Genomic DNA, 12305 nt, shown 5'->3' with positions numbered 1-12305 from the left:
AGCTCTCCCTCCAACCATATTGTAGAAACATCTTTCTTAATATCCGTTAGCGCGCAGAGCACTAACAACAATCGCCAGCCGGTCCGGTGCACCCTCTCTCTCAATCTATCTATCCCTCTCTCTCTCTCTCTCTCACGCTGGTGAGCTGCGGGTGCCTGATAAGCCAACATCCCCCACTTTCATCACTTACAGCGCCCATCGTACGGGGCAAATGGAAAATGTAACCGGGGTGAAAAGGGTGTTATCTTTACTTAATTATGAATGTTGTTACATCTAGGCTGAAAATTCATTTTTTTGAATTTGTATTTAATTTTGTGGAAGTGCAGATCCCCTGTCCTCCACCAGGGGGTGCTGCAGCACCCTCAGCACCCCTACTTCCCACGGCCCTGATTACATTAACAATCTGAATCTATCAAGTAACTAGCCTAACAACATTTCAAAATTCATGTAGTTGCGTAAAAGTACATTATTTCTCCAAAAGATGACGAAGTATTATTAGGCCTGGGCTATATGGAAATACTCACGTAAAGTTCAAGCAAAATGTTGGAAACTTTTATCTACACTTTCGCAAATGTAAATCCATTAGATTCTCTCTAGATAGGGTAGCCTACAGCAGAAAACGCGTCAGTCAATTAGCAGGCGCTGATATCGAAAGTCTTTGATGATTAATGGCTGAGTCATATCATTACATTTGAAGTGGAGAGGTGTGTTTTGTGTTCACGTTATTCTACGTTGCTCCGGGAATAAACAGACAGGATTTATTAAAGTAGAAGCTGGGGACGAAGTAGCTCACTTCCTCTTAGCTGTCTGTGTTTCCGTTGAGTAATAACTCCCGTTTATTTCAGGGTTTGCTTCAGTTCCTGTTAGTTGAAAGCTAATATACAGAGTTAGTTTGAAAATGCGGTGCGGTGTTGGTACAGTTGGTCTTATCAGACATAGTTAAAGCGATTTTATTTATTTGATCTTGTGCACCTGGATATATCACATCTTTAAAAGTCTTTATTTCTAGTTATAAAAGAAATGCATTTATTCTTAGCTCTGTTTATTCTGGCTGTGAACCCCTCCATTTGTAAGGGTAAGTAAACCTCCTATATTTGATATTTATTATCAAAGTTAAAGCATGATAGTAAAAATACAGAGCACCTAACTTTCCTGGCCGGGATTTATAGGAAATGCGTTTTGTTTTGGTTTCATAACAAATGTGTGATGAGCTTGTGGGTTACTAAATGCGTCATAAAATTAATAATACCTTAATCTAATTAAACCCTAACCCTAATATTAACTTCTTGCTCCATAACCTAATTTATATTTTATTTCCTGGGTGATCATTGTTATTCAATAATATATTATTTGAAATAACCACAAATCTAACTTGTGACAGAGACATTTTGTAAGTTATTCAATAATATATTACTAATTATTCTTAATTTACACAGGTATGGATAAAAATATACAATATTAATTGCTTTAAGTGTCTACAAATCTACTCCCCATCTGAAAATAATAAAAATACTAATCAAATGTTATTTTAAAGTCTATTAATGTCTAAATAATTCAAAAGGAAATCTTTGTGTCGCTAACTGCAAAAGGAATGCTTTTCATGATTTCCCAAAATCATGAAAAGCACAAAAATGGTGTTTTCACATGCTGCAGATCTTCTGGTCTAATATTCCCCTTTCTTTTCAGACAGGTAAATACGTGTATTTCTTAAATGCCATAATCATCTTTTGCAGGCAAGGATGAGAAAAAGTGCGACGTTGTCCCTAAAAATAATTACATCGAAGTGGGATCCGATATCAATATAACTTGTCTGACATGTGGCCATGGCGAAATCTACTGGACACTGGACACATCACGTTTGAACTCCTCACACACAGTCCTGTCCCTGAGGAACTTCACACACCAAAGTGCCACGGTGCAGTGCCACAGTACAGATTCTCAGCAAGTGATCGGAGGCACCACCATCAGCACGTATTGTAAGAAGCATTTTACATCAGAATAGTTGAAAAGGCTGTAGATACCGGCAATAACATGAAGTATTGGATATTTCTGACTTGCCTTTTTCCACAGCAAAACCCTGTAATATATCATGCATCTGGCATCAATTCGATCAGAAAACGGAAGGTCAACCAGACATGTTCACATGCAAATGGGATCATCGGATTGATCCTAAATTGGATGTAAACTACACAGTACTGCAGTGGGTGACATATTTTCTTTCTTTAGTGTAAGAACCTAATGAAAAAAACGTTTTCATTGACTTTGGTCCTTCATGTGAAACCTGTGTTTTTTTCAGCTCCTCTGCTCAGAGAGAGATCTGCAAAACACGTGAAACAACATGCACGGTTGAAGGTGTTATAAAAAGTATCTTTTCGAACATCATTATTACCGTGAGAGCTAAAACTGCTGATTGGGAAGTTGATTCAGACACTCGTGAATTTCAGCCAGCGCACATACGTAAGTACCATAAAGTACATTCATTAGGAAATCATTTGATATATTTGTCATCCAATGTTGTGTGTTTCTGCATTTTTATTTGCTGTCATAATGCCATTCCCACAGGGAAAATGATCCCTCCCCACTTGAATGTAACCAGCTTTGCTGATCATCTGTTGGTTGAGTGGAAGCGGGAACTCATTAAACAAAAGTCTCGATGTGAAGTCAAATACAATGAGGTAAGTCCCTCTCTGATCGCCTACATGCAGCATTCAAAATAACCATAGTATTGACTAACTCCCTCATGTTAGGAGAAAAAAGGCAAACCATAAACAGCCTTCAGTCTAGTTAACATATACCAGCGTATGACCTAAATAAGTCATATCAAGTGCATGATAGCGATCCCATCAGTAAAATAACATTCAAATTCACGTTGATTTGATTCCTTTGTTCATGTCATTTGATATCTGACTGGTGTGTCCGACTGGTTTATCAAATACATTCTGGTTTAATTGCCTTGACTGTCAATGTCAGTTTTCCATGGAAATAAAAGTTGCTAAAAAGTAGAAAAGCTGTTTTTATGTTATTCCCCTACATGGCTAACTGAGGTACATTCTGTTTGCCCTTCTCTTCCAAACGTTCAATGAAAGACCCATAGGGATAAGAGAAAGATGTCTCCCTGTGTAGAAGTATCTTATTTCAACTGTGGACCTTCTGTGATTTCCCACGAATTCATTTTTTCCCCCAGACGAAGCTTAATAAGGCTCTAGAAATTAAAACAAATGGAAAAATGAACATTGAACCAGTGGAGTCCTGCAGTCACTACACAGTTTCAGTCCGCTGCGCTTTACTGGAGCCTGCTCCCTGGAGCGACTGGAGCCAGGAGAAGACAGTTCTGACCGAACTGAACAGTAAGAGCAATGTCCAAACAGCTGGCATCAACACCACATCTGATTTAAACATCCTTAAAGTTTGTATTTTGGATTACCATAATATCAATTGCTATCAGAGCAGACTGGGCTCTGGTTTCAGACAAAGGGTGAAACGAGGTGGCAGTATGAGAAAAATAAAGAGCATTTTGAACATTAAAGCATGTAAACATGTCAAAGTAGAGGCACAAAATAAAAATATGTACTTGAAATAAGTATAACAAGGCCCCTTTAAGTATGTGTATGAGACACAGTTTAATAGAATCAACTCATTAAAATTACTCCTGAGAACTGATTTCAGCTCGGTGACGTACTATCCAGTTGAGGATTGATAGCTTCTATGTATTATGTTGCATCACAAGTTCTTGATAGATCCTTGGAAAACATAAAAAAAACCACAATTGTTGGCAGTAGTTGCCATTAGCTCCAGGCTATTTTGCTTTATTCGGTTCCAAGTGTGAACAACAGTTCATTTCAAACCCTTTTTGACTTTTCAACAAAGCTGTTACTTACACTCTTTGTGTCTTCAGTCAACTCTGACACCTTTATCCAAGTACGACTGTTTGCAAAGTTTTTAACCCATTGTCTTTGTACTCAATCAACATCCTTTACACAACATTTAAAAAAGGCCCAGAGGATTACTGGACCACATCTTGAAGGATTATTACTGCATATGTCACAGTTAAGTCAGGATTTAGAAACCATTTTAGTTTTTTATTGGCAACACATAAGGAAACCAGATGTTATACATTTAAATGAAACACATTCAACTTAATTAAAGTGGTGGTTATTTTTCTTGCAAAGTCTGTGGAAATCATCCATGTTATTTTTGTGTCAGTTAGTGGAAATAACATAAGGTCAAATGTAACCACAGCAACTTAGTTAACATATATTGCTGAATTGCCATATTTCTGTTAGTGTATTCGAGTGATATTGTTTATATTTTATACTCTTTACAGAGAATCATGTCAGGCTGCGTCTGTGGAGAAAGGTAGCTGAACCGCAGAAAAATGGAGTCAGAAAAGTTCATGCCATGTGGAAGGTAAGGACGCCTCTCATTATATTGCACGTTTTTTACACTTTCAAACTCATAATTCAGCTTTTCATTCCCCCACATACTCCTTACATAACTTATTAAATAAAAGAGCTCTGATCTGCCTACAGGAGATTCCTTCAACATGCCGAGGCACATTTACCTACACTATTGAACCGACTCCTTACAAGGAAGCCATGATGGGAGGAAACTATACGGAAACTTTATGCGGCGAGTCAGGCTGTGATGTTGAAGTGAACCAAGAAGCACACAGAATAAACCTCAACATATTCCATAATGAAACCCTGCTTGTTGTTGACGCTGTTTATGTCCCAGCAATTGGAGAAAGTGAGTTTTAATGCTATTGATTTTGCTCTTTTAATTGGTAACCAGAATTAATGGATCATATTGAGCTTCCTTTCACTTGATCTCACTTGGCAGGCCTCCCTCAAGTTACCGACATCCAGACCTCTGCCCTTGAAGGCGTTATTCTGGTCACCTGGAAAGCCCCTATCCAGCCTGTCAGTGGTTACATGATTGACTGGACCCACGATGGAAAACAATACTATTGGAAGGAGACCAATTACACAAATGCCACTCTGTCTGGTAGGTCATGGAACGAGCATTAAATGGTTAATGGATGTTGGATAAAAACTTTGTGTGGTTTAATATTACAGTGTTACTGATGGAGTATGACTCACTATCAAAACCGGTCCGATCCACTGTGGGCTGTGACTTAACATGTCAGTCATTAGAGCCATTTATGTTTTATCTTTCATCTTCTGAGTGTGGTAAATAATAGATTCATTGGCATCGTCATACGTAATGATAGAAGCTTCTCTGTAATGCATTTTCCATTAGTTCAAGATCTTTGACGTGCCTCTCATAGAAATTAGATATGCTACAGTCTTTTCTGTTGCTTTCCTGCTTCTTTCTCTTAAAGGCAAGAGACTACAGGCAACACATTATTGTTGTTTGTTAAAGGGGCTGTTTTGCTTCTTTTATTTTCTGTCATCTTCTGGTGCTATCTTTAAAGTGTAACCTAAAGGCTATTAATGGCAGCACTGAGAGAAAATCAACAGTAGAGGATCCCAATCCATTGCTGCGTCTCAATTTGGTAGAGCACTTTCATGCATTATTTTCAGTACAATGTACTTAATTGTGAGGTGCGGTACATTTCAACAGGGTAGTGTTGTCTCAATTGGAACTCTGTTCTTGCGCACTTGTGAAAATACAGATTGCTAAATTTGACTGTTTCTTCTTCTTCTACTTCTGCTTCTTTTTAATTGCACATTTTAAACGGACATAGCATTAAACTGCGAGTGTCGCCTGCTAAAAAGTATCCCTACTGAACAAATGTATTGAAGTAAATGAAAATGTATGGGATTTTAACTTTAGCTGCTTGTGTATCCTCCTGTTTCACGTGAGATGGAAATACACCAGCATAAAACCACCTTTTTGGTGTTCTTTTATATTCTGCTACAAAACCAAGATGGCAACCTTATAGGTTGAGAACTGTCCACCGTTCAACATTAAACTTTTTGAGTTTAGACAGACTTAGCACTGAAAACAGCAAGAGTTTGATAGTCAGAACCCAAATTGAGAAATAGCACGTCATTTTAGTTGTCAACAAAATGGGGAACCACCTGACTGGCCGAGAGAGAGGATTAAATCTATGGCTATATTATGATTTAACAACCACTTTCCCTTTGAATATCTATTTTATTTTCAGAGATGTTTTACTTCCTTACAGGTCTCCTGGATAAGAAGCCATACAATGTTACAGTTACTCCCCTCTTTGTTGATAAGACCGGTCGTGGCACACAAGCCCTTCAAATCTGCTCCAGAGTGGGGGGTATGTCATTCTGATTAATTTTTTTCTGATTCTGAATATATAAGTATTTGTTTCCATGTTTTACCAGACTGTTTTTGAAAATGTGTTCCCGACAGGTCCAGGAAATGTCACTATCCACATTAATAAGACTAATGCCAAAAATGCTCTGGTGAGCTGGGATGTGAAGTCCCAGGAGGAATGCAGTGGTGACGTTGTCAAATACATCGTCTTCTACCGTAAACTGGACCGTCTGGGGCTTTGGCTCAGTGAGTCCAACTCAGGCTCATTTAAAGTTTGCAAATCTGTTGAAATTATATTTTTCCACTTATCTTTCTAGCATTTTTGTCATGGTCTTCTTCCAGATGTGACTGTAATTGGCACAGAGCATGCCATCTCTTTGGAAAATCTGCTTCCAGACACCCAGTACGAATTCTATGTCAAGGCCACGGCTGCTACTGGAACAACCAAAAGCACTGAAATGTTCTTTAAAACTAAAAAATTTGGTGAGTACTCTGTAAGAGCTCAGACACACATGTAAATACATTTGACCCTATGAGCACAATAGCAGAAAACCAAGAGAAAGGTATAGGCATGAATATAAATAATCTATTCTGAATGTTTTCAGCCCATTGATTGGTCCTCATCAGTTACTATCACTGCCACTCAAATGGTTCAGACAGGGCAACATAATCAACTGCACCTACTTGCACTTTGCAAATGTAAGATTCACATTGTAAACGATAACAAAATAACTTGTTTTAGGGTAGGTGACATACAGTAACTACTTGGTTAGGTTAACGAAAAGATAATTTGGGTCAAAATATATCCTTTAAGAAAAGTATAGAAAAGGAAAGTAGCAGCGCTTAGTGCTCTCAATCTTGAAAAGTGTATCGAGTGCACGGTAATGGCAAGGTCCTCTTACATTTTGTGGGAATAAACAAGCATGTTTCAGATAGAAGCTAGCATAATCAACAAACAACAAACTCCTAAAAGAAATGTATTCCTTTGTTCTGTAGGTCGGTGGTTCATCACAACACTCGTTGTCTGTGGAGGCGTCGTTATAATTCTTGTGTTATCTCTTGGATTAGGCTGTGCTATTTCGTAAGTTTCAATCTTTTATGGTCACTTTTGTTGTGAATCGGATTGATTTTTAGTTTAGAGACTGAAGCAAGCAAATTTCCTTATCATCAGTAATAAAATGTAGTACATTTTGCTGCCATACAAGGAATAATCTTCACATTTCTGACCACAAAATATTGAAAAATGGTGTTCTGATGATTCTAACAATCTGATTTTTAGGTGGAAGAAATTCAGGGAGAAGCCGATACCGAACCCTGGCTGCAGTTCTTTGGCGTTGTGGCCACCACGTGAAGAGGTGAAATACAACATTATTAGAGTATCTGTGGTAGGGAGAACATTCAATATTAGTTTATTTGCAGTCTGGGAAGAACACATGAAAAGCTGTTGCTTTCAGAGGGTAGTCATGAAAATGATTTAATAAACTGGGGTGTTTTTTTAGCTATGACCACTGAGCTATAGCCCCTTTAGATACTATTAAATACGTACTAAAAAGATAGAGAATGCTGATGATTTCACTATTTATTTTTCCAATTAAACAAAAGAGAAATATATATTTATGTCTGGTGAGCTGCAGCCCTGTTTTAAATGGTATTTCCCAGCATGAATATCAAATATATTTATACTGTATGTATTTAAAGTTATAGGTACACATTGTTTTGTTTCCGTTCTGTTTGTATGTTGTCTTTTGTTAATAATGAAAAAGAGAATTACAGAAAGAAAACATTGATGAGAATTTCACATTTCTCAGAAGGTTTTAGATGGACAGATCCATGTCATAATCATTGAACCACAAATGTTTTACCCGCTGGACAATCATCTTTCTGTGTGTGCCATATACATAGGGAACGGGATCCATTTTGCAATTCAACAATCCATCTGAGAGCGTCTGTGACAGGGTTTACACGGAGGAAAGTCAGAAAACGTCGACATCTCCACTAGGTTCAGATTTAAATCCAAACCCAGCCTTTTACCAGACAGACGAATACATTGACCCAGACATGGCATCAGCACCAGAAACAGACACTGAAGAGCGGCTCAAACCTGCAAAGACACAGCACCGCTCCTCTCCTAATGACTCAATGGAACCGCTTCTTCCTGAGAACAGCCCCTGCAGCCCGTATCGGTGTCAGACTTCTGGGGAAAATACGGGCAAGAGGCCTAATAAACAAAATAAACATTCTCCAGTGAAACAGCCAGATAGAAAAACACCTGTGATGGTCTATGTGACTTTGGACATGTTTGAACAAAACCAGTGCAGGTGAGGGAAATGGAAACTATAATAACATTCCAAGAGTCAAGAATCATTTCCAGAAAAAGTAGATTCTTGCGAAATACTAGAGTGTTTGTTGCATTACCGATACAAACATGTGATATATAAAGCTAAAACATTTGTGTAGAAGATGCTTTATTGAGTACGTGTATTACAATAACGGTATATTTATCTGGCAACAGTTTCTGGTCTGATTTGATGCAAAGTCAATGAAAGGAATGCATTTTTTTAATTTAGTATTTACAATCAGTACTAAATATTAAGAACACTTTTTTTTTATTTCTATATTGCAATACAATTGGGGCCATCTTATGAAGCTGAAATTACATACAAATATCTGTTTGTGCAATGATAGCATGCTGAGAATATATATAAATGGTGAAAACTATATGTTGGTGTAAAAGTCATAATATTAGCTATGTATTATAATAATATTGTCTTATGTTTCCTGTTTTTTATCAATGATATCTGCATTAATTATAAAAAAGTAAACAACTTACTTTACCCTGGAAAGCTATTAGTCACTCCTTGTTTTACTCTACCATTTAAAATGTAAACGTAACTGTAAGGGAAACTTCTGTAGCAATGGAGAGTCAGGACTCAGAGAGACACGAGGAGAGTTGGAGCTTTGATGTCAAACACTTATGGTTTATTACAAGTATCACATTCACATCACAACTCACACAGACAGAGGTTCTGACTGCACGGGCGAGTTGCCACGTCAATTCTCCAGAGTCTCTCTCTCGATAGCCCTTTTAACTAGTTCAGAGAGAGAGTAAACAACATATTTAGGGAGATAGACTAAACAGCTGGGCCCACTGAATCACTTGCGTTTGACCCTTAATGGCCTCGAAGCCAGCGTTCTCACAACCATAAACCATTTGTGACCGAGAGTTGACCGGTCATGAACTGGGAATATCAACATATGACTGCAGCAGCACATTCCTTAAGAGATAACAGAGTCAGGGTTGGTCATAAACGTCAAAGGACAAAAAGGTTATATATCTTAGGAGTAAATGAGAATTATTCTCTAACAGTAACAATGACATGTACTATTCATAAGCTATTTAATATTAAAGAAATTACATACGTCTATACATGCTGTCTTGATATTTGTGTAAAACAATTTGTATTGTTCTGCTGGTAAATGCTGTACTTAACTAGACCTTTGAGGTACTTTGGTTATTTTTTCCTTAAACTTCACTACAATTCACAGTAAAATGTTCTACTTTCTTCCTTCTCTACAAGTTTTTAAGCACTTTTGTTTTGTTATCACTGTTTTATTTGATGGTTATTTTCCTACAATTTATCTTCTTTGACCGTGTTTATGTATGCACCAAATTCACAAATTCCTAGTGTGTATGTTTTTGAGAACAGAGTGAGAAAATGTCAGTGATAGGGTCAGAGAGCAGGACGGTAGTGAAGGGGATACTGGGAACAGAATGAAAGGGGGTAAAAGCTACCATAAATGCACTTTTAGATTTTTTTGGGTGAAAAAAGGCTGATTATAATTTAAAATAGTTTAAACATGGTTGTATACTTCCACGAGTGGTGATTTGGTCACATGATGATGCACATTCTTGCATCCTCATGTCTACTCTACAGTGGGTGGCGGTATGGACCTTTACATTGTTTGCGAGCCGCCAATATTTCGAGAGAAGAAGAAGAAGACGTAGAATGCTAGCTAGTTTAGCTCAAGCTAGCTAGCTCGTTGGATGCACTGAAGTGATGTTATGCTAGCTATTTGCTAACTATCTGGATTTCAGGGAAACAGAAAAAAAACATAACATCGTTTTTGGAATGCTTAACCAGCCTTGAGTCGATACACCCTATGTTTGGTGTAATTACCCTCCGGTCCGTCATGAAGTTGACCGGGCACACAGTTGTCGGATGATTCTCCTGAATTAGTAGCTAAAGGGCCTTGAGTCCGCGGTGCTCGGGTGAAGGACAGCCGGGGATCAGCGCCTACTGAGAGCGGGAGCTTTGAGCAACAAGCCAACTAGTAATACGAGGTTTTACTTATTATAACTGTACCACAACCTCTCCTCATCATGTCACACACCGGACCCCCTCCTCGATGGCGGAATTGTCCCAGAAGAGGACAACCTGTGGCAGGTGAGTGAAAAATAACATGACATTAAATTAATCTGCTTAATGTACGGAGTGCTATTGCTACGAGCTACGCAATATGCTGGTTTATCATGTGTTTCTGATGCATTATGATGTGCTTTTTAATTTCCCAAACGTCCTTTTATATCAACCAGTACTTGGCTGTTGATGTTCAGTTTCAGTCATACATACATTGAATGGCTAGCATCACAACATTGTGACGATGGCCGCCAGTGCAGCCCAACTTCATGCTATTATATTTAAATGTAGCCATGGCCGTTATGAAATTGGATGCCGAACTGACTAAATAACCTTAATAAACGAATAGAGCTCAGGCTTTCTTTAATTGAAGATATATGTCTCATTTGTGGTGAGAACACCTTAAATAGCCACATTTGTAAATGTAGTTTTGTACGACACTGTATTCAGGCGCGCAATGTTTGGCTAATTTGGCAGCTGTGGCTAACTTTCTGGCTACTCCTTGCAGAAATTAGTGCTTTTAAGTTAAAAAACCCTTATTGAATTAGCAACATAAAGCTGTTGTTGGGATGTGTTTGGATCATTTATTCCCCACTGTCAGAAAAGTGCTACTGTGTTGGCTAGCTTCCTTGTCACGTGTCAAAACAAACCGTGGCTATAGCATGGCTGCACATGAAGCTTTGTTGTGGTCCTTATCTATAAAAGCCATGTTTAACAACATGTCTACTTGAATAGCACATTGCCAGGCTAATCTGTGCTCCAAGTTTGCTTTGTATCAAAGCAGTAGCCTAGAGAGATGTGACATTATAAATCACAGCTACTGTTAGTGACAATTTCAGCTATATCTGCTATTTAATACAGGGATGGGTCCAATATTTTTATTTGATATGAACCACCCTTAGCTTTGCAAGCAAGTACGATTTCATCCTTAATTCAACACGATAACAGAACTTAATTCAACCTTGGTTTGACACTTCACCTGCTGTTTATATCAGATGTTATTTAGTATGATGAAGTGTGGTTTCCATGGTAACTTTTGACAAGTGTTTACAGTTTTTCAGACTGTGTTTGCGTAATTCACTACTTTATATTAAGGATAAAACCTGCCTGTAAAGAAACATTACGTTTTAGCTGAGCCAACTCATCAGGTTTCCTATTCAGAGTACAGATAGTTTTAGTGAGAAATTGTACAGAGTTTTATTGAGAAACACTGGTTAATTCCTTGTGCAACTCCTGTTTGCTATATCAATATATTCTTGTAAATTCGTTTTGAAGACTTATCTTTCAGTGTTTCTCACAGAATTTGATTCCATTTGTGGGGGCACCCCCCCCTAATCCCCCCCGGCAAGAAAAGCCAAAGGCCCCTTAAAGAGCAACTTGCAGGTTAAAGACACCAGTGAATAAATGTGTAGGAAAATGATGAATACACTAGATTTTCCAAAAAATATAGAGAAATATACACTACAGTGACATCTGGCGTCGTTTTAGTAAGACATTTTCACTTCCGCATAAAAAAGCCTCCGCACGTGACCTCCCGCGTGTGACGTAACATGGGGGAGAGCGGCCGGTGTAACGTATGAATAAACATGGATCACAATGCTAGTTTTGACACAGAAGACACAGAAGAAGTTGAAC

The 12305-nt window shown here is 38.1% G+C and overlaps 2 protein-coding genes across 2 annotated transcripts in view; both read left to right on the top strand.

The window, feature by feature from the left end:
- The first annotated feature begins 758 nt into the window (after window positions 1-758).
- Window positions 759-9665, top strand: LOC104946494 (interleukin-31 receptor subunit alpha-like). The gene is made up of 15 exons (XM_010772336.1): window positions 759-1075; window positions 1734-1976; window positions 2071-2200; window positions 2297-2457; window positions 2563-2675; window positions 3185-3347; window positions 4325-4407; window positions 4530-4746; window positions 4840-5004; window positions 6152-6253; window positions 6349-6498; window positions 6595-6735; window positions 7249-7333; window positions 7532-7607; window positions 8155-9665. The coding sequence occupies exons 1-15, from the start codon at window positions 1021-1023 to the stop codon at window positions 8572-8574; spliced, it is 2304 nt and encodes a 767-aa protein (XP_010770638.1). The 5' UTR covers window positions 759-1020; the 3' UTR covers window positions 8575-9665.
- A 615-nt stretch (window positions 9666-10280) lies between these two features.
- The window catches only part of LOC104946493 (mRNA-capping enzyme-like), a 4237-nt gene continuing 2212 nt past the window's right edge, over window positions 10281-12305 (top strand). Inside the window, exon 1 of the mRNA XM_010772335.1 lies at window positions 10281-10697. Coding sequence (XP_010770637.1) covers window positions 10634-10697 — 64 coding nt within the window. The 5' untranslated portion in view covers window positions 10281-10633. The remainder of the gene's footprint in view (window positions 10698-12305) is intronic.

The sequence above is a fragment of the Notothenia coriiceps genome, unplaced genomic scaffold, assembly GCF_000735185.1.
Source record: "Notothenia coriiceps isolate Sejong01 unplaced genomic scaffold, NC01 NC01_scaffold00011180, whole genome shotgun sequence".
Taxonomy (NCBI): Eukaryota; Metazoa; Chordata; class Actinopteri; order Perciformes; family Nototheniidae; genus Notothenia; species Notothenia coriiceps.
Note: the sequence above shows the minus strand (reverse complement) of the source record. Positions and strands in the feature narration are given on the sequence as shown.

Coding starts and splice junctions, on each gene's coding strand:
- LOC104946494 (XM_010772336.1), top strand. CDS start 1,021: ATGCATTTATTCTTAGCTCTGTTTATTCTGGCTGTGAACCCCTCCATT. Junction 6,254..6,348: donor AATCTGCTCCAGAGTGGGGG/GTATGTCATTCT, acceptor TGTTCCCGACAG/GTCCAGGAAATGTCACTATC. Junction 6,736..7,248: donor CTTTAAAACTAAAAAATTTG/GTGAGTACTCTG, acceptor TTTGTTCTGTAG/GTCGGTGGTTCATCACAACA.